Source organism: Tursiops truncatus, chromosome 15 (genome assembly GCF_011762595.2).
Source record: "Tursiops truncatus isolate mTurTru1 chromosome 15, mTurTru1.mat.Y, whole genome shotgun sequence".
Taxonomy (NCBI): Eukaryota; Metazoa; Chordata; class Mammalia; order Artiodactyla; family Delphinidae; genus Tursiops; species Tursiops truncatus.
This window is the reverse complement of record NC_047048.1, coordinates 218,818-239,584: the sequence shown is the minus strand read 5'-3', so window position 1 is coordinate 239,584 and position 20,767 is coordinate 218,818. Positions and strand designations below refer to the sequence as shown.

Here is a 20,767-nt window from a genome sequence, read left to right as displayed (position 1 = left end):
AGGGGGAGGCAGGGGCCCATGATCCAAACCGTGGAAAGAAGCCGGAGCGCCGGGGCGGGGGGCGGGAGGCGGGGGCCGGCTCGCTTTTGCCCTTTTTGGCGTAGCAGTTCTGGGCGCTGCCCTCTGCCGCCGCTGGGGCCCGAGAGAGGCGAGCCGGCGACGGCGGCACTTCTGCGGCGGCCTCCTCCCCTCCCCGTCCGGTGCTGCAGGATTGCAGCTGGCACTGGAGGGTGGGCAAGCTCGAGGGAGGGGGTGCGCGGGGAGCCCCGGCGGCTGTGCTCGGGGCCGGGAGCGGGGCCTTGATGGATTTTACTGCCTGCGTGAGCGCGTGTGTGCTCACTGCGGCGGCGGCGGCGGCGGCGGCCGGGCCCTGCCCGGCCCGTGCGGCCCCCGCACGCTTCCGAGGTGCGGGTCGCGGTCCCGGAATCCGGGGGAGGCGAGGGGGGGGGGGGGGGGGGGGGGCGCGGCGGCGGCGGCGCTATAACCCCCTCCCCGCCGCCGGCCGGCTCCACACGCGCGCCCTGCGGAGCCCGCACAACTCCGGCGAGCCGGGCCTGCCCGCGCCCCTCCTCCTCTCCTGCCGCCGGCGGCGGCGGCGGCGGCGGCGGCGGCTCGGCCCTGCGCCCGCCCTCAGGCCCGCGCGGCGAGGCCCCGGGCGGGCGGCGGCTGCCAGGCGGAGCGGCCGCGGGCTCTGCCCGGCTCGGGCCGGCGGAGGGCGGAGCGCGGCGCCGGAGCCGAGGGCGCGCCGCTGAGGGGCGCACGCAGGCCGCCGGGCCGCGCCGTGCTGGGCCGTGCCGTGCCCGGCCGGGCGGCGGCGGCTACAGGAGGCCGGAGGCGAGCGCGGGGCCGGCGGCGGGCGCGCAGGGCCGCCCGCAGCCCGCAGGGAGAGCGCGAGCCCGCGCCGGGCCTGGCCGGGTGTCCAGACAGGTGATGGGTGGTGCGGCGGCAGCGGCTCCAGCCTCGCTCCGGGGTCCCTTTCGGGGCTGACGCCCGCAAATATGCAGAATTACCGGCCTGGTCGCTCCTAGAGCCAGCGCCGGGGAGCGAGCGCGGCGGCGGCCAGCACCGGGAACGCACCAAGGAAGAGGCCCAGCCCCCGCCCTCCGCCCCTTCCGTCCCCACCCCCTACCCGGCGGCCCAGGAGGCTCCCGGCGCGGCGGGCGCGGCGAGCGCGCACTCCCTGCTCCTCCTCCTCGGTGGCGCTGCCTGCCTCTCCGCACTCGCTGCTCGCGCCTGGCGCGCTCCGTCGGCTCCCTGCTCTCCGCGCCACCCTCCTCCGGGCCGCGCTCCCTGAGGGATGGTACTGAATCTCGCCGCCACAGGAGCCCGGCTGGAGCGCCCGCCCCGCGGCCTCGCCACCCCGCCGAGCCGCCAGCGCCTCGGGACGCGATGAGGACCTGGGCTTGTTTGCTGCTTCTCGGCTGCGGATACCTCGCCAGTGCCCTGGCCGAGGTGGGTGCCACCCCCGCGCCCCGTCCTCTCTCCGACTCCCCCTGCGCACGCCCCCTGCGGCCGCTCGCGGGCCGAGGAGCCCGGGCTCTGGGGCTCTGCAGAGCGCATTTTGATTTCTGCTAGCGTGGTCGATTTTTAAATTTTCCCAACTGGGTTCTATTTTCTGCCATGCCTAAGTGTGTCTGGTGAGTTTCCAGCGTGTTGCGTCGCTCTGCCGTGGAGGGACGGAGTGGCGGCTGGGTGGACGAGTGGGGAGAAACTTCGGGGGGCGCGGGCTCCTTTCCGAGGAGGGAAATCCGGGGCGCGGCGGACAATGCAGCATCGGGGTGCGGGGAGCGCGGAAGGGGGTGTGTGTGTGAGCCAGCGGAGTCAGGGAAGGTAGAAGAGCCGCCGACAAACAGGTAGGGGCGGTTGCGGCGGGAGCCCCCGGCAGGCAGGGTGGGCAGCGCGGAGCCGCAGACCCAGGTTCCCGGTCCCCATGCCCGGAGGGGCGGCTGGGCCAGCGCAGTCCCGCCCGCCCGGGGCCTGCTTACAGGTGGCTGAGCGAGGCGAGCCGGGGCCGGGCCAGGCGCCCTCGCCCTCCCACCGCCCGCGTCCCCACCCTCAGCCCCCAATCTCGAATTCCGAATCCCCGGGAGCTCTGCTGTGATGAATGACTTTCTGCGCCCCGTCGTGGGAACTTAGTGCTTGAGACCCCCCAGCTACCCGCGACTCCCTTTAAAAAGCAGGAAGCAGCGGGGTTGGCGGGGGGTGGGGTGGGGGGGTGGGGAGGCCGAGTGGTGGGGGTGGTCTGGGCTGGGACCCGGAGCTGTGAGAGGTAGATATTAACCCTTAAGTTCCCTGGCAGCCCCTCCCAGCCGCGGCTGGATTTGGGGCGTCTTAGTCGGCGCTAGGGCCGCGGCTGGGCCGGAGCCCGGGGTGGGGCGAGTGTGTGTGTGTGTGTGCGTGCGCGTGTGTGCTGACGAGAGACCCTCTCCCCCGCAGGTTCGGCCCGGGATTCTGGGTGTGAAATTTAAGCCCCAGGGTGGATTAAAGTGTTAGGGCTGCCGTGACTTTCGTCGCCCATCCGTGACGCATTTCAACTTGATCTTCCTAGATGTTGATTTCACTGTTAGATCAGCAACTCCCTGGGCCCCTCTCTGCCCCAGACCTCTTGTAACCGACACCCCGGGGCGGAGGGGCCGAGCGGTTTTTTTTTTTTTTTTAATTTAATGGTGGGGAGCGCTTTCTTTTTGCAAGGGCAGACATGGCTGGGGACGGAGAAATGGGGGTCTCACCCAGCCCCACCCCGGCCTCAGGCTCCAGGGCCCGGGCTGGGGGTCGGGCGGCCTGCGTGCGAGGCGCCCGCGCGCGCTGGGGCGGGGCAACCTCGGTCCGGGGACCAGGCGCTCTGGGCGGCCCGGGGCGCTGACCGTGTTGCTCTGCTTGCAGGAAGCCGAGATCCCCCGCGAGGTCATTGAGAGGCTGGCGCACAGTCAGATACACAGCATCCGGGACCTCCAGCGACTCCTGGAGATAGACTCCGTAGGTAAATCGCGCCCCTTCCCTCGGCGCGCTGGGAGGGCGCGGGCGGCGGGCAGGCGGGCAGGCGGTATGTGCGCCCCGCGCCGCCTCCCGCGTCCGGGCCGGGCCAGGCGCCGAGCAGGAGCGCACCGAAAGGTCAGAATCCAATCCCGGGCCATAAAAGCCCAGGCGGATGAGTCAGGAGTTTCTCTTCCAATCACCACTTTCTCTCCTGGCGGCGGCCGAGGGCTGCTCGCTCGCCCAGGGATTGTTTTTGCACTTAAGGAAAATGCCCAGTGTGTCACAGAAAGTTCAGCCGCATAGAGGGCGCCGGCGCCCCGACCAGGTGTGCGGCCCAGGCCCCGGGCGCCGGTCGGGTAGGCGTGCACCGGTGCCCCCCGGCTGGGCCCCTTTGTCATCCCCGCGAACTTGCCCCGCTCCTGACGTGGGGCTGGGCCTTTGTGGTTGTAGGAGGCCCTTGTCTTTCTGTTTTCATGAGCCAATAAAAAGGCGCGCCTTGGACACATCTGCTGTTTGGGGACTATTTTGGGGCTCCCCCACAGGCTCTGGAGCTGAGCCACTTTAGAAAACAGTTTCTTCGACAAGAGGACCCTGAAGCTCCTTTGGGTGGCAGTGGCAGGGTACTGGCCCCAGGTGGGCAAAGGTGGTGAGGGGCCCAGGTTGGCTGGGCCGGGAGCCCGATGATGTTGGGTGGTTGCGCTTGGGTGTGGACCAGAGGGAGGCCCTTCCTAGAGGACAAGGATTCTGGCCCACGTTTTTGTGGCAGGAGCTCCAGTGTGAGTTAGCTGGGGAGATGCTCAAATCGGAGAGCTTACTGTTGACGGGATTAAAAGAGTTCCCCAATGAACTTGTCAGATGGAGCCGCTGAAGCCAGTAGGAGTCGGTTGGAAGAATTTTACGTGAAATGAAGATTTTTCTCTCCCTGCAAACTACTCTGAAAAAGGGGGGCGGCGGGGGAATTAAGTAAAATCACATGGTCTAGTCGTTTGGAAATTTGTACCTAATTATGGTGGTGGAGAGGCCTGAACTATTTTCATTTCATGCCAAAACCATTTTCCAGCGAGGGCGATGGTTTCTGTAGTTTCTTGACCCAGGAAATCCTTTGGGTGATCCTTATCAGGAAGGGGGTAGAATTTCACTTGGAGATCAGAGTTGGGCCGGGGGGGATTTTGATCTGGCCCCTTGATGTGTAACCCTGGGGGGAAGGATTTGGCTTTGGTGAGCGGAGGAAAACACTTGCCTGCGTTCTGCTGCTCCCTGATGGACTGGGGAAAGTGGGGAGACTGGCTCCCAGAGAGGTTTTTTTCTGGCTGGCAGAAGAGAGGCCTGGGAAAGGCTGGGCCTCCTTGCAGGACCAGCTTTGGGTTGCCATTGGGAAATGGGCCATTCACTTTCTGCTGGGGCCATTCTTATTCTGGTCTCCGCAGCCCCGCCTCTCCCCCACCCCCCACCCATGAATGCTTTTAGCATTGCAGCTCTGGGGTCACGCTGATAGCGTTCTTGACCTGGGGGCTTCTGGGTCCACCGCCTCCTTGGAGGGTCCAAACAGAAAACGTAAGGGTGCACCAGCCGGTTCTCCGGGCTGGCTTCAAATTGCCCCCTTATAAAAGCCCCCGGGAGCCCGGCTCCCTCCTGCCCCAGGGGGTGGAGAGAGTGGATCACCTCCCCCCCACCCCCCACCCCCGGCCCGTCAGAAGATCTGGGGTCTGAGAGTGGGACTCCTAGTGCCTGGGAAACGTCGGGGGTGAGAACATTGGAGGGGCCTCAGGGTCTCCCTTGCTCAGCAGCCATGCCCCTCTGGGACCCTTTGTGATACACACCCCAAAGTGGGTCTCCTCCATCCTGGTCAGCCCCCCTTTCACAGATATGGAAGCTCTGACCTGAGCTGTTTGCTTCTGTAGCTTGTTTTGCGGGGTTGGCGGGGGCGGGGGGTGTCTCTTCCCCGACTTCTCTTTCCGTTCAACGTGAAGAGTAGAAACGGAGCTGGCTGCTAGGAAAGAAAGGTTGCAAACAGCTGTGGGGTCATTTCTTGGAGGATTAAGCTGCCCTCCAGGCCCAGCACTCCCCACCAGGTCCGGTCAGAGGCCGGTCTGGGGTCAGTGAGGAGGGGGCTGGGTGCGGAGGAGACCCGTTGTTCTGGGTGTCCTTACTTTTCTTTGAAACTCTGAAGGGGGCTCTTCCAGGCTGATGCCCAGGAAGCAGGAAGGAGGCTCCTTTAACAGAGTGGCTCCTCCCAAGTGGGCTGGGCTGTGTGATTGGCAGGTGGGGCGTGGCCTCCTCCCTGTAGCCGGACCTTGTTCCCATTTTACAGGTGAGGAGCTGCGCTGGAGGCCCCGAGGCGGTGGATTCCTGTGCCAGCGCCTGCGAGTTGCAAGCGTGCACGAGGACCGGGCAGTTGGTTTTTCACGTGTGGCCTTTGGGTGGAGAGACCAGCATGTGGTCTTCTAATGGCCAGTAGCGTGAAGTTTGTGGCCTGTGTGTCGGGTGTGCTGAGAGCAGGCCATTCAGCGGAGCTGTGGCGGGAGCTGGGAGCTTTGTTCTCTGAGCAGCCTGGCCCAGCGCCCGTGGTCATTGAGTAACCGATACATAAATATCCCGTCTCGGCCATTAGCGCTCCTCCAGGACTGACGGCTGGAGGACGGCTCCCCATCCTTTGGACGTGTGTGCGTAACAGGCAAAAGGGAAAGCCGTTGATTAACTGTTCTGAGAGCAGTTTTAGGGCATGATTCACGCGTCGGCTTCTCTTGGGAGTCCCCACTAGTTGCATCTCGACCTGCGTAAATCAGAGGGCTGCCTCCGCGTCAGCGGGGTCAGCGGGTCCGAGCTGGGCTTCCAGACCACCCATCTCGATGGGGCAGTGGCTGAGCTTGTCTGACCGGGAGCTCTTTCTACTCCTGACTGAGATCGAGTCCCTGGTTCAGGTTTCAGGACAGTCGATGGACTGGGAGGAGGCTGTGTCTTCTCTGCTCATTTTGGGGGGCGAGAGGCCTGGGCGGAAGGCGGTCTGGGTCTGGCCACGGGCCCCTGGGGTCTCCTGCCGGCCGCTGGCCTTGCTTGTCCTTCCGCGTCTCAGGCCTCAGTTTCCTCCGCGGTGAAGAAGCGGCACACCTACTGCACACGGGGCGCCTTGACATCCCAGCAGGCGGCTGTCGCCTGGCTAGAGTGAGGCGCGGGGGTGCAGCCCGGGTTGCTGCCGTTCCATTTTCTCTTAGAAGCTCAGGATGGACCAGCTGCTTCTGGGTTTGGCGATGGCAAGATGGCCACCACCAGGACATGACTCATAATGTCACTTTTTCATGAAAAAATGTTTCTTGTAACAGTTGGTTGACGGGAAATTCTTACTGCCTGAGTAGCTCTGTTCTGATCTTATTTTGGGTCTCAGAAAAAATGAGCGGCAGTGGAACATTGAGTCATTTTGAGGGAAGAGCTGGGTTCTCCTGGACGCCGGCATTCAAGGCAGGCATGTCTTCTGCATTCCCATCGCGTTTGCCCCGTTTGTGCTCCGTTTCCGATGAGTGCAGGTTCCAGACTTGTGGGTGTGTGGACAGTCACCAAGGCCGAGGTGGGCCGGGCACCGAGGAGTGGGCCTCTGGTCTGAGCTGGTGGCCAGGATACCACTGGGGCTTCTTGGGGTGGGGGGGTGGCAAGAGGGGGAATCTTTATGCAGCTGCTGACTATTGGGGTGCACCTTCTCGGGACCTGTTGCCCCTGGGTATCTATGGGGGAGGCAGTGACAGAAAGGAGAAGTGGGACGATCCCCCAGTGGGTCTGGAGGCCAGGGTGGGGAGGTCAAGTGGGACCCACTTCATCCAGGTGCAGGCGCTGTCCTTGGGCTGGGTCAGGCCAGATGGCAGGTGGCAGGACTGTGTCTCCTGCACCCCCTTTCTGGGGGCCTTGGGGACAGAGAGGGTGGTGGTGTGCGTACCGAGGGGACTGTAGCCAGTCCGGGGGACTAGGCCCAGCTGTGACCTTGGCTCTGAGGCCGCTGCTCTGCAGGCCTTAGATACTTGGATGGCAAAGCACTTTCCTTCCTGAAAGCTGTGTCCCCCCGACAGGCACCCAGACTCCTGACTCCCCACTCCCGGTTCTCGTGTCCTCCTCCTCCTCGCAGTGGGCTAAGTTCAGGGACCAGTGGGGTCTGGCTGAGGCCCAGTCTGGCCTTGCTTCTGACGCCCCTCGACGGCCAGGATGCTCATCGAGGGTTGGTTTAAGTGAGGGCAGTGGGGGAGGAGACACGTGCAGTGCACAAGTCGCGGCAGCAGCCCCTGCTGGTCCTCGGTCCAGCCCGCTGTCCAGCCCGCTGTCCAAGGTCCCCTGTCCAGCTGGCAGCAGCAGGCCTGTGGGCTCTGGTCTCCTGGGCAGGGAGGGCTGGCCTCGGGTGCCTCCTTACCTGGTTCAGCCCTCACCTGCGCTTCCTTGAGGAGGAGCCGCGGGGCAGGCCGGCTGCAGCCCCTTCCCCACGGGCCTGTGGCTTTGGCTTCGTGGTGACGTGTGTCGGGGACCTCGTGTCAGCTGCGTGGGGCTGGGTGGGACGTTGCTGGCGGTTGGGAGTCTCATCCTGTGCACATCTTGAAGCCCCCTTGTGGGTGTGGAGGGACCCCGTCTGGTCTGGGGAGGGACGTGCTGCTGGACAGACCCTGGGTGCGCAGGTGTGGGCGGCCGGTCGCTAGCTCCTGTTTCTACCTGCAGGGGCCGAGGAGCCTCTGGAGACCAGCCTGAGAGCCCACGGGGGCCATGGCGCCAAGCATGCGCTGGAGAAGCGGCCTGTGCCCATTCGGAGGAAAAGAAGCATCGGTGAGCCCCAGGACTGCTGGGCCGGTGGGGGGCTGCGGGAGGGGCTCTGGGGCCTGCCCTCTCCCCCATTCCCCCAACCGTGGCCTCGGGGGATCCGTCCCTTCTCTTCTCTGTAAGACAAAGGCACAGCCTGCTCAGGGTCCCGTGCGCGTCCCTCCTCCCTGCTCATTGCTGCAGGCCTGGCCTGGGCCGAGAGTTTCCAGGAGGGGGGAGCCGTCATAAATTCCTGAAGTGCCCGGTCTTGTTGGGGCCTGCGCTGCAGACAGCCTCGCTGGAAGACGGGTCGTGTTTAATTTCCAGCTCGTAACGTGCAGCACACTGTGCTCCCAGCTGCGCCGCAGAGCAGTGGGTACAGCCGTGCTGGGCCTGGTGGGCCCTTCCCAGGGCCCCAAGCCCACTCAGACCTGGCCCCCCGGCCCCCATGCAGGGTTTGTTCCCTCTCGCAGAGAGACCCCGGGTCCGCCTGGTCCCTTTAGGAGTGATTAGCTGGTGGGGGTCTCCTGGGGCCTCAGGCTCAGCCTTGAGGGAAGATCTTGCCCCAGGGGCTCAGCTGGAGGGTGTGTGACCACCCACTCCCTTGCCACCTGTGGGTCCCGACTGCTGCCCATCCCCCGTGTGACCTTGGGCATGTGACTCCCTCTGTCCGAGCTTTATTTCCTCCAAGAATATGGATTTTATAGCGTTTACTTCTGGGCGTGGTGTGTGGGTAAATGATCCCTGGCTGAGGCCAGCGGGCCGGCCCCGGGTGGCGTTTGCCGTTGTGAACGTGTGTTCCCATCTCCACGGCCAGGTGCTCTGCTAGGGCTGTTGTGAACGTGTGTTCCCTTCTCCACGGCCAGGTGCTCTGGTAGGGCTGTTGTGAACGTGTGTTCCCATCTCCACGGCCAGGTGCTCTGGTAGGGCTGTTGTGAACGTGTGTTCCCTTCTCCGAGGCCAGGTGCTCTGGTAGGGCTGTTGTGAACGTGTGTTCCCAGCTCCACGGCCAGGTGCTCTGGTAGGGCTGTTGTGAACGTGTATTCCCATCTCCAAGGCCAGGTGCTCTGGTAGGGCTGTTGTGAACGTGTGTTCCCTTCTCCGAGGCCAGGTGCTCTGCTAGGGCTGTTGTGAACGTGTGTTCCCAGCTCCACGGTCAGGTGCTCTGGTAGGGCTGTTGTGAACGTGTGTTCCCTTCTCCGAGGCCAGATGCTCTACTAGGGCTGCAGGACCCTCGATGAATGTCTGTTCTGCTGCAGATGAAAGGGGTGCCTGTGAGCAGAGCTAGGGCTGGACTGAAGGTCCCTGTCCCTGGCTCCACCTTTGGCCCTGCCTGGCTGGACTCCCCAGGCCCCTGTAGCCGGTGGGCGCTGTGAGTGGAGCCCCTTCCCCCACTGGGTCGGCCAGACCCCCAGCACCCAGCCCTCTTCGTTTGGTGGCTTGTCCCTAGAGGCCACTGAGGATGCACATGCAGGAGGAGGGGGCCCTCAGGAGGTGGGGGCATCTGAGACACCGCCCCCCTGCCCCCCTGCCCCCTGGCACTGGGGTGAAGGCGGCTGTCCCTGCTCCGTGCTGGCTGCAGGGGTTGTGTGAGCCCCCGGGGTGTTGGGGGATTTTCAGCCCTCCGCCCCCAGGGTGGGCTCCCCACAGCCCCCTTCCCCAGGGTCTCCCCTCCTGGCCCTCAAGCCCCTGCTCATCTCTGGGCCAGTCAGGTGCACCCGTTGGGGGCTGGAGTCTTTCTGCTTCTGCTGGACCGGGGGCTGTGTGACAGGCCCTGTTGGAGGAAGCTGTGGGCCATGGGGATGCTCCTGCCTGGGCCTCTGGGAGCTGCCGCAGCCCTGGGGCTTCCAGAACATTCACCGGGCTCTTGCCTCTGCAGAGGAAGCCATCCCCGCAGTCTGCAAGACCAGGACGGTCATTTATGAGATACCTCGGAGCCAGGTGGACCCCACGTCTGCCAACTTTCTGATCTGGCCCCCGTGCGTGGAGGTGAAGCGCTGTACCGGCTGCTGCAACACCAGCAGTGTCAAGTGCCAACCGTCCCGCGTCCACCACCGGAGTGTCAAGGTGAGCTCGGCGTGCCCCCGCCCCAGGGGTAGCCCCGCCCAGCCAGGCGGCCGGCATGCTGCTGAGCCGGAGGACGCTCCCGTTTCTCTGACAGGCACGCTGAGGCCGGGGGTGGAGCCGGGGCTTGGGTCATGGTCGGTCATGCGAAGCAAGTTTGGATCTCGTGACGCAGTTGTTTGCCTCACTAACGGGTCTCGCGAGGTGTCCAGCGACTTAGCTGGGAGCTGCCTGACGTCTCCTCCAGGCCCTGGAGAGGCCTCACGAGCACTTCAGTGGGGGCTATGGTGCACGGCAAGGGGCTGGTGGGCCCCTCAGGGCCTCACCCTGCTGGAGACAGGAAGGGAGCGCTGGGGTGGGACCTGGTGGGGGGGGAGGCTGGGGGTCGGGTGGGCTCAGGCAAGGGGCCAGGTGCTCTGCCTGCCATGCTGGACCTCCGTCCCTGTCTGAAATCCGGGAGGGCGCCCCCGTTCCACTGGACGTGTGTGTCAGTGGAGTGCTAGCCAGAGGGGTCCTTCTGGGGGTGCTGAGGTGCTGGGGGTCAGGCCGCACCCCTGTGGCGGGGGGTGTACTCTTACTTGGAGACCCACAGGCCCCATGGCTTGGGTTGGATGTCCTCGCCGCCCTCCTGGGGCCCCTGGGAGCCAGCACATGGCCAGTGCTTTGCCATGAAGCCCTCTCCCAGGCAGGGGGCTGGCTGTGATGACCTCTGAGGGCAGCACCGGGGGCACGCACAGAGGTCAGGCTCACGTGACACGTCCAGGAGCTCCTCCGCTGAGTCCTGGGGAAGACTCTGCTTCCTCGGGTCACTGGGCAGCCAGACTGGGGCCTGGCTTTTGGCCCGGTGGCTGGAAGCCTTTCCCGGCCTTGGCCTGCTCCCCTCCGGCTGCACTTGCCTCTCGTGTGGAATGGGTCTGAGGCGCTGGGACTCAGGCTCTGGGACTGTGGAACTCCCATGGGGGCAGCTGGCCTTGCTATTTGGAGGCAAGGGTCCCTGCTTCTGGGTGTCAGTCTTTCTCTTTTCCAAAGGGCAGGTTGGAGGGAGGCTTCTAGACTGTCTCCTGGCTTCTCCGAAGTGTGGCTGAGGCTGGAGAATTCTGGGGGGGTTCCTGTCTAGAGGAGGGGCTGCCCCCCCCCCCCCCGCCTGCCGGAAGCTGGGTCTGGGTGGGTCATGATCCCACGTGACCCTGGGGGCGTGGACTTGGCACCTTCCACGAGGAGCAGCCCCGCCCCCTCTCAGCTGGGCCTCCAGTGGCAGGGGGTCCATCTTTCCTGGAAGGAGGCCTTCGCTTGTGGGGTGCAGTAGAATTCATTTCTCCACTAGGAGTGATTTCAGATCCCCTGTGAGTCAGTGAGTCCAGGCCCGTCAAGCCGGCCGCCGGCCCCGCGTGAGGTGCGGGGTGAAGGACCCTGTAGCCGGCGTGTGAGAAGCACTTTAGACTTGGAACTGGGACTTCACTTGACCTTGGGGACTTGGTCCTCTGCGTGCTTTGGGTGTTGAGTAAGCAAATTCCGCGCCTGCTGCCCCACGGCCTCAGGCAGACGCTCCCCTTGGGGCTGAGTTGCCCCTGGAGTGCTTGCCTGGGGCGCCGGCTTCCGCCTCAGGGCTCCAGACTGGGCGGTAGGGCCCCCAGCCCAGCACTGCATCCCCACTGCCCCCGCTGATTCCTCTTCCTCAGTTAAAGGAGGAAACTGAGGTCTAACCGCCCTGCCTGTGGGGTCTCTGCCGCCAGCCCGGCCAGCCCGCCTCTGCTTCCTTGGGTCTGGGGGTCCTCGCTTGTGGCGTGTTGGAGGCGTCTTATGAGCCCCAAGAAGCTGGGTAACTGAGGTCTTTCTCTCTGGGGCATGGGGGTGGGGTGCCCAAGATTAGACTGTCCTGCAGGTGGGCTTTGGGGCCTGTCCTTAGGGCATGAGACAGGGGCTTGGAGGCACAGGGGAGCGGGAAGGGAGTGGGGCTCTCTGCGCGGGGGCTCCAGCCTTTGGGGATTCCCCAGTGCTCCCACCCCGGCTTCCCGCAGTGTGAGGACCAGGGCGTGTCTGGTCCTGGGATGGGCATTAACCCCGCCTCTCTGCCCTGGTCCACCCTGAGGGCGGGTAGGTGTGCAGAGCTCCTCGGGGATCCTAGCGGCACAGTGGGTGAGGATGGGTGGTCCACCTCCGCTTGGGCACAGGCCCGGGGCTCCCCCATGGGCCTCCGTCTGCCCAGAGGGCTCAGTCCTGCAGCCAGGGGCCAGGCAGCCTGGCTCCACGTCGGAGGCCCTGCCCCCCTCAGACCCGGTCCCCTTCCTCCGTCTCCTTCTTCAGGGAAGGCATCCCCTCCCTGCCCACCCATCCGAAGGTTGGCAGGAAAACATCCAGCCCCAGACACTGGGGGTTCTGGCAGAGAGGAGACAGAGGCCAGTGGGAACAGGAGGCCCCTTGTGGGGGCTGGCCTGGCCCCCCAGCCTGTCCAGGAGCCCTTCCTGTTCCGTTCGGGGTTGAGGCCGAGCAGGGAGGGGGCCCCTGGGAACCCCAGGCTGGGTGCGGTGTGATGGCTCCTGGGGGTCGGTAGGGATGACGCCCTCCGGGTCGTGCACGGTCAGAGGCGCCCCTTATTGGAGGGAGATAACGGTGAGGTCGGGAGTGGTTGCCCTCCTGAGGCCCAGGTGGCCGAACGGCGCAAGGTGTCCTCAGCTGGAGGCAGCCCCCAGGCCCTGGGTCAGGACACGCCCCCCAGCTCCCCACCGTGACCGCCGTGAGGCGTTTTGTGCCCACAGCTCGCTGGCGGCCTTGGCCCTCCAGGGCCTGCCCTCGGGGTGGCATCTGGAGCGGGCCCTGGCACGCCTGCAGACCCTCCAGCGTTGCCAGGTGGGCAGGGGTCCCGGGGGCCGACTTCCCTGCCCTCTGCTCAGCGTGGTCAGCGCTTGGTGTCTTCCCCGCAGTGCAGACCCCGGGCCGGGCTGGCAGTGGCTCGGGGTGAAGGAGCATCTCTGAGCAGCCATGTCCCCACCTGCGGGCCTCCAGCCTCTCACACGGTGGAGGTGTGGGGCTGCATTTGCTTTCAGGGCAGCCCGTGGGCCAGGCCTCCAGAAGCCTGGACCCAGCTCTGTGGTCATGCCCAGGGTGGGCGTCCGCAGCTCTGCTTTGCTAGACCTCAGGCTTCTGGGAAGTGGGTCTGGCGTGTCCACCTGGGATGTCCAGTAATGGGTCTCTGCACCCAGTATTGGACTGGGGGTCGCTTTGGGTGGGAGGTCCCAGCTGGGGCCCCATTAGCCATTGCTGTTTGGGGAGCTAGTTTGGGGCTTTGGGGGGAAAGCAGTGGCAGTGGCAGTGAGTCTCAGGTAAAGGGCCCCTGAGTCCCTCCCCTCTGGTGGGTAGGGATGCCCTACCCTTGCCCGGGGGGAGCCCTAGCGGTCAGGGAGGCCAGCGCCTTGGAAGGTGGGCATGCTTCTAGGCCCTGGAGCTGGGTCGCTTTCTCTGTGCCATTGTGGCCCCTAAGCCGGGCCTGGAGGAGGACCACCGCCTGTGAGCCAGGTCGAGGTCTGTCGGCCGTGACCCCAGGAGTCGGCCGTGGAGCCCCAGAGCCCTCACCCAGTAGACTCAGGGTGTCCCCCCGGCTAAGCGGTGAGCCCAGGGCCTCTGCCGGTTCCAAGTCCAGGCCTCCTTCTGGGGAAACAAGCCCTGTTCATGCTGCCCCAGTTTCCCCGTCTGTAAAGCGAGCCGCTGCTGTGCCCTCTCAGGGTAGGCCTGGCACGTGGGGTTCAGCAGATACTGGTGTTTATTCTGGGTGGCACTCTGATAATCTGGGGGGTCCCCTGCAGGGCGTGGCTCTCCCTGGCCCTCCTGGGGGCGTCCTGCCTCATAGCAGCCCAGCTCGGGGGGCCAGTGAGCGGCAGGAACTCAAGGCCCTGCTTGGAAGGGTGACGGCATTGTTGGATGGCGTCTCCTGTGGGTCTGCTCCGGGAACGTGCGGGTGGGGTGTTCGTGACACAGCAGCTCCGTGGTGGGGAATCTGAATGTCAGGTTTTTCAGGTGCAGCCCAGGCTCCCAAGACAATCAGCGGGAAGGAGGGGGGATGTGGGGCCCCAGTAGGCTCCAGTATGGGTCTGGGGCCCGAGGCAGTGGGATGGGGTCCCAAGGGTGTCAGCGTCTTGATCTGTGGCCTTGGCTATTGTGCAGGACGCTTTTGAGAATTTAATGCTCACAGTGTGTTCTTGGGGGAGAAAATGTAGCCGTTTCCTGGCCAGACAGAGGTGCCTGACCGGCCTGGAACCCTTGCACACCCAGAAGCAGGTGCCACCGAAAATTCCTGTTTGTTTTTCTTTGATAAGAAAAATAAGACTTTTCTCTAAAGACTTGAGCAGCTGGTGTCATGTGCCCTTCACCAAGGGGCCCACGGGGGACAGCGCCGCTGGACCGTGCACGGGTCCCATGGCCAGTCTGTCTGGTGGGTGGCAAGCCCGCCCCCGTGCCTGGGGCCCTGGGTCCTCGTACCTTCCCCGCAGAGGAAACCGGGGAGGTGCCCAGAAGGTGTAGCCACGTGGCCATGCCGGGCCTGGACGGGGGTCCCCCATCTTCTGGCCTCCAGGCCCTTTGTGAAGGACTGTCCCTGGGCTGGGGGCTTCTGCTCGTGGCCCGGGGCCCCGTTCACGTTGGCCAGCTCTGGACCACGAGCCAGGCTCCCCCGGGGCCTCCACGTGCCCAGGGTGAATGCTGGGTGGGCTCTGCTCCCTTCCTGCCTGTCTCCCCGGGAGAACAGCGAGGGGTGGAGTGGGTGTCCCTGAGGGCCATCCCGGGAACTGGGACCCGGGCAAGGCTGCAGGGCTGGGCCCGGCCCCACGTCAGGTGGCCGAGGGGTTCTCGTCTGGAGTCTATGGCAGGCCAGAATGTGCGTCCAGACCGACAGCCTCCCTGTGAGCCCCGAGGGCTGCGCGCTCCTCCGCGGGCCTCGGGGGGGACAGGAGGGAGGGCGACACCCGAGCCGCAGACCACGAGCAGTAGCCCTGCTCCTCAGCTGCTGATAGGCAAGTACACATTGTCCCAGAGGTCCCTAAAACGTGGCCGCAAACACCTTCCTTCACCCAGAGCTCCCACCTTGAGTGCGTCCCTTCGGGCCTTCTCCTGGCGTGTGTGAGCCCTTTAGGTTTATTTTAAGTTAAAATAGGACCAGGGACTTCCCTGGTGGTCCAGTAGCCAAGACTCTAGGCTCCCAATGCAGGGGGCCTGGGTTCGATCCCTGGTCAGGGAACTAGATCCCACGTGCCGCAACTAAGAGTTCACATGCTGCAACTAAAAGATCCTGCGTGCTGTGGCTAAGACGCGGGAGCAGCCAAATAAATAAATAAATATTAAACAAAAAGTGGGACCAAACCGCAAATGCCGCACCACAGCTCGCTGTTTCCTCCCCGAAAACCCTGCTTTTCCCACTGGGAGGAGCCCGGAGGTCAGCAGTCGGGCTGCTCGCACCCCGGGTGGGGCCCGGCGCCTCCCCACCCCCAGGGCTGCGTGCGCTTGTCCATAGCAGGCCGCTGTCTCGGCAGGTGGCCAAGGTGGAGTACGTCAGGAAGAAGCCAAAGTTAAAAGAGGTGCAGGTGCGGCTGGAGGAGCACCTGGAATGCACGTGCGCGAGCGCCAGCCCGAGCCCCGGCCACCGGGAAGAGGAGGCGGGTAAGGGGCGCCGTCCTGCTGCTGCAGCGGAGGGTCCGGAGCCTGGCTTCTGTGGCCGCGTCCGGCGGGCTCGGTGGGTGGGTGGGTGGGTGGGGGAGGCGGGATCGGGGGCTGTAGCCAAGGCCCGTTTACTAAGCTGCCCTTGTGGCCTGGGACCTGCTGGGGAGGGAGGGAGGTCTGGCCACTGTGCGGGTCCAGTCACCCGCCCAGCTGGTGGGGGGAGCGGGTGAGATGCGGCCGAGGAAGGGCCCTGTCCCCGGCGGGTGGTGGGCGCTGGCCGCGGCGTTGCCAGTCAGGGTCCTGGCCTCCCCCGGGGCAGACTTTGCCCAGAGCAGCCCGGCGTCGTGACCGCCGTGTTGGGCCAGCTTGAGGGGACCAGGAAGTGTCTCCGTGCCAGCGCCATCGAGTTGTTTTACAGAAAGACAAACACCCCAGGTATTTACGGCTTCAGTTTCCACCCCACAGCCCTCCCTTAGGCCCTCTCACCCTCCCTGCCCTTCTGTCAACAGGAAGGCGTAGGGAGTCAGGTAAAAAACGGAAAAGAAAAAGGTTAAAACCCACCTAACGCGGTCCACCAGGTAGGAGCCGGCCGCCGGCCATGCCGCAGTCCTGGGGTGGGAGGCGCAGCGACTGATCACTCGGCGAATCACCCCGAAGGCGAGGACGCGCCCTGATTGGCCTTGATCCGTCCGCGAGCTTCTGCTGTCTGGCTGGGCTGCGGGTCTCCGCATTCCCATCCCCAACCCCTCCCCTCCCGCTGCTCGGGACACCTGGCCCATGGCTCCCTCCTGCTCCGGGGCCCCTGCTCTGGCTTTGGTCCTTGTTGATTGGGGAGGCAAAGGCATCACACAAGCGGAGTGATCTGGGTTCCCTGAGCAGCAGTGGGGTAGCTCTGACGTTTACTCGCTGGGATCACCTCGGACAGGTTACCCACCTCCTTTGACAGATGAAAAAACTGAGGCTTAGAGGGATTACAGATGAAGATTGTTGAAGGCTGAGTAGATCCTGTCTGAAAATGCTTTGTAAACGTACAGGGCTGTTGGCTACTGTGTTGGCAGTTGTGTTTGGCTGCTAATAACATGCCAGAAACAAGGGTTGAGATAAGGTAGGGAGACCAGAGCATGTATGGCAGTCTCAGGGACCCACTTCTTTCCAGGACTAGTGGTGTCCATCCTCAGAGTTGCCTCATGGCCCGAGATGGCTGCCAAAGCTCCAGAAATCACGTTACACTCCAGGCCTGGAAGAAAGATTATGGTGGGGACTGGGGACAATCGTGAAAGGACCCAGTGACTTTTGCTTTGATCTCATTGGCCACCCCTCTGCTGTAAGGGGGCCTGGGAAAGGTGGTCTTTCAGAGGGGCTTCCCAGGAGAAAGTGGCTGTGGGCAACCACGGAGGAGGCAGTTTTAAGCCTTCCTGGTCCTTCGTGTTGGCCTGTCTGGCTCTGCAGAGCCTGGTCCTTGCTTCTGGGCATGTGGGAGCCCATGGCATCCAAAACAAATAGTTGTGAGAGGAATTCTTGGAGACAGGTGCCCGGGAGCCCAGGCTCCAGCTGAGTGATGTGTGACTGCAGAACGCTGCCAGGTCAGGAGTTTCTGAGGCCCGTAGGTCACGTCCGTTCAGGAGGATCCTCTGGGGAGGAAAGGTCCACGTGGACAGATCTTGAAGCAGCCCCAAAACGACTGCTCAGCCTTGGCTTTTGGGTCCCCAGGGTGTGGTGCAGGGGCTGGTTTTATACCTGCCTGTGCTGCCAAGTTTATGACCACTGGGCTTAGCCTCCATGGGCTAGCTGATGATTGATACCCCAAAGGGAGGGGCAGGCGTCCCTGCCTCCCTGCTAGCGTTCAGGCTGTGGGCATGTGGTGGTACAAGTGTTGGGATGAGCAACAGACAGGCGACGTAGGGTGGGGAAGAGCTGCTCTTAGCTCAGCTCAGTGTAGCTCTGCCTGGTCACAGAGACCCCTCTGTCTTGCTGGTGGCATCCATCCTCAGGGTTGCCTCATGGCCCAAGATGGCTGCAGGATCTCCAGAAATCACATCAAGCTGTAGGCTGGAAGAAAGAAGAAGGTGAGGAGACAGGCATAAGAACCTTTCTGGGCCTCAGTTTTCCCTATCTGTACAATGGGAGAATGGGGTTTGCTATGAAGCTGTGTACTGTGAGATCCCAAGAGCCTAGTCCCAATTCTGGTCAGGATGTTACAGAAAGGGTAATGAGGCATATTTGATTTGAAAATTTTAATAAAAGCTCTGAATCCTACGACTTGCCATGAGGCGTGTGTGTGTGTGCGTGTGTGTGCGCGTGTGCGCACACCCCTGATTGGCTTAAATGTTTCACACAATCGACGTCACTCAGCGGTGTGTGTGCTCGCGGCCTCTCAGCGTCTGTCTCTCCCCTCTGCCTGCAGATGTGAGGTGAGGATCAGCCAGCAGCCCTTTTCCGGGACACGGATGTACATGGCGTGTTACATTCCTGAACCTACTATGTACGGTGCTTATTGCCAGCGTGGTCTTTGTTCTCCTCCGTGAAAACTGTCTCCATGCACACTCTGGAGAACAAAGAGACAGTATACGTTGTTTATGTGACATCAAAGCAAGTATTGTAGCACTCGGTGAAACAATAAGAAGCTTCCTTGTCAAAAAAAAGAGAGCAAACAAAACCACGAAACATGACAAACAAAACTCACTCACAAAAATATCTAAACATTTGCCGGAATGGAGGGACGCCCCGAGGGATGGAAGTGACAGACGTCTCGGCAGACTGGATCTCTTTCCAGGGTGGTCACAGGTGCTTTGGCCAAGGACACAGAGCCTGCTTTCTGAAGGCTGCGATCGGATGCCGCCGGGCTCTGCAGGGGCACGCAGGAGCCGGGAATGTCTCGGAAACCACATCTCCTTGCTGTAGTGTTTAAGTCTATACAGAAACCTTCCTGAGAGCCTTAAGTGGATTTTTTTTTTTACACCATAAAGTGATTATTAAGCTTTCCTTTCTACTCTTTGCCTAGCTTTTTTTTTTTTTTTTTTAATTATCTCTTGGATGACATTTACACCGATAACACCAGGCTGCAGTAACAGTCAGGACGGTGGGACGGTACCTTTCCTAGCAGGATGCAAACAAATGAGATGTATTAAAATAAACATGGTATACCCACCTATGCATCATTTCCTAAATGTTTCTGCCTTCACGTGTTTCTTCCTTGCCCCATTTTACTCACTTTTTAATTTAAGCCATTTCGAGAGAACTGCGTGAACCAATCACATGCCGTCCCCAGGCCTCTTGCCCTGAGTCCCTCCCACCTGCTGCGGCCAGGCCTGGGGATGTGGCTTTCCGGAGTGGCTGCCCAGGGTTGCTCCCTGCTGCTGCCGCTGGTGTTTGGACAGAACCTAAACTCTTTATTTTTCGTAAGATGTTACGCTTTACGTGTATTCAACAGAAATTATGTGTGTGTGTTGTTTTTTTGATTTTGTTTTTTTGTAAAGGTGAAGTTTGTATTTTTGTCTAATATTACCAGTTTTATATACCTGAGAGCCTGCCATGTTTTTTTTTGAACCAAAAGGAAAAAAAAAAACCCACCAACAAAATGCATACATGTGAAAAGCATTTGTGGCCACGTTTTTCTAGTTGCGTAGCCGAGTCCATGCCCTGTCTGTCACGTGGCCCATGGCCCATGGCCCGGGTGCTGGAGCTCCCGGGTGATGATTGGGAGATGACAGTGTCCTGGGCTGGCCGGTGATCCCAGGCCTGCCCGTGGGATTCCAGAAGCTACGGGAAGCGGCCAAAGGAGCTGTCCTGCTGGCGCACGTGGCCTCACGGAGGCGGAGCCGTGCATCCCCTCAGACGCCGAGTGGACGAGGAAGACCTGACCCCACAGAGCGCGTTGACCGCGGTGTCTGCGCGTGTACCAGTGGACACGGTCAGCCTTACGTCGCCCGCGGCCTACTGCTCCTGTCCTCATTGCCTCAGGGCTCCTGAGACCGTCAGAATCCCTTTGTTGCCGTGGGATCATCTCTGGTGATAGTGTCCCCGGGGTTCAGCTGTTCATGGAGATTCTGTAAAGGAGCGTCTTCAGCGCATCTGCAGGGTGTGGTCTCGGCTGCAGCGTGACGCCTTTCAGCGAGAGCGCGTGGGGGTGGGGGTGGGCGCAGGTGGCGTGGCCCCGGCCCCCCACAGGGGAGCGCCCCCTGTGCAGGTGCTGTGAGGGGTGCCCGCTGCCTCCAGCCCCGTGGCTGGCGCCCTGGGGCTGCGCCGTGCTCGACGCTGTGCTGCGGATACGTGTCTGATGCTAGATGTATAAACGTGATCTGTGTATTTACGTCCCGTGAGATGCTGAGAACACTGCTCAGTTTTTCTTCCTTTGTGCAAAGCCATCTGATGAATGGTCTGTCCATTAAAGCGATGGCGCAGAAAGGCCTGGTGTGCTTTTGGGGAGGAGGAATGTCCCAGAAGGGGAGGAGGGCCTTGGCGGTGGTGCTGGAGGATGTCGGTGGGGGGGGGCTGTCACTGTGTCACACAGAACGGAGGGTCTCGGGCCAGCTCCCCATTCCCAGATGATGGCAGAAGGCCCTGCGGCCTCAGCTCTGGTGGCTGCCTGGCGCCCGTCCAGTCCGAGGACTCCTGAGGGCCCCAGGCGAGCCTACCTGCGCCCCGTCAACCACCGAGAGGTTCAGGTGGCCCCCTCGGCTGGTTCGGCTCCCTTGTCCCATGTGTGTGTGGGTGGAATTCCACTGGAAGCACTAGATAGTGGGGAGGAGAGGTTCCCCTAAGGAATCGGGGCGCCATTCAAAGATGTGGCTATACAATGGGGTGCTGGGTGGAGCCTTAACCTGGGCCCCCAAAGCAGAGCCCAAGAAGGGCTGGGGGTCAGAAAGCTTATTAGAGGGGGAATCCAGGAGTGAAATTGTGCAGCGGGGAGTTGGACTTCATCTGGGGGGCTTGTCAGAGCTGTCTGCCCAGGCTGTGCACGCGATGCCTGGCCTCCTGCAAGGTCCCTCCTGTGGCCTTGCCAGAGGTGGGCAGGAGGTCGGGGGATGCCCGTGGGGCTGAGTTGGAGAGCTGGGAGGATGCTGTGGACACAGGGCTGTCTGTGGCAGCCCAACAAAACCACGAGTGCAGGGCTGTGCCCGCAACTCGGGGACATGTCCCAGAGCCTCCGCGGCCACCTGTCACCCGCACTTTGTAGCGCGCCCACCTCTGTGCCACCCCAGCCCCCTGCCCTCCGAAGAAGCGGCACCCCATCCTTCCCCCTCCCGTCCTCTCTGAGAGTGAAGTATGAAGCCTGGGGGGCCTTGGGCCCTGCCTGGCTGGGAAGTACCCCCGG

General features: G+C 62.8%; 1 protein-coding gene across 8 annotated transcripts; it reads left to right on the top strand.

Moving 5' to 3' along the window:
• Positions 1 to 110: 110 nt before the first annotated feature.
• PDGFA (platelet derived growth factor subunit A) lies at positions 111 to 18,975 on the top strand. Of its 8 annotated transcripts, none has more exons than XM_073791769.1 (9): positions 111 to 230; positions 1,323 to 1,452; positions 2,884 to 2,980; positions 7,666 to 7,770; positions 9,623 to 9,810; positions 15,327 to 15,453; positions 15,963 to 16,031; positions 17,445 to 17,519; positions 17,858 to 18,975. In XM_073791769.1, exons 2-7 carry the CDS (start codon positions 1,390 to 1,392, stop codon positions 16,016 to 16,018), a joined length of 636 nt encoding a protein of 211 aa, XP_073647870.1. In that variant the 5' UTR covers positions 111 to 230; positions 1,323 to 1,389; the 3' UTR covers positions 16,019 to 16,031; positions 17,445 to 17,519; positions 17,858 to 18,975. The 8 variants fall into 8 exon arrangements, with proteins under 8 accessions (XP_073647870.1, XP_073647872.1, XP_073647869.1 ...); XM_073791771.1 differs by lacking the exon at positions 15,963 to 16,031 and adding an exon at positions 15,773 to 15,888; XM_073791768.1 differs by lacking the exon at positions 15,963 to 16,031 and having other exon boundaries at positions 16,032 to 17,519.
• The last annotated feature ends 1,792 nt before the right edge of the window (positions 18,976 to 20,767 follow it).

What these genes read in the sequence shown, in the direction of transcription:
- PDGFA (XM_073791772.1), top strand. Translation starts at nt 6,364, where the DNA reads ATGAGCGGCAGTGGAACATTGAGTCATTTTGAGGGAAGAGCTGGGTTC. An exon ending in TCCACCACCGGAGTGTCAAG is followed by an intron (nt 9,811 to 15,326) that starts GTGAGCTCGGCG and finishes CTGTCTCGGCAG; the next exon opens with GTGGCCAAGGTGGAGTACGT. An exon ending in CCACCGGGAAGAGGAGGCGG is followed by an intron (nt 15,454 to 16,031) that starts GTAAGGGGCGCC and finishes GCGGTCCACCAG; the next exon opens with GTAGGAGCCGGCCGCCGGCC.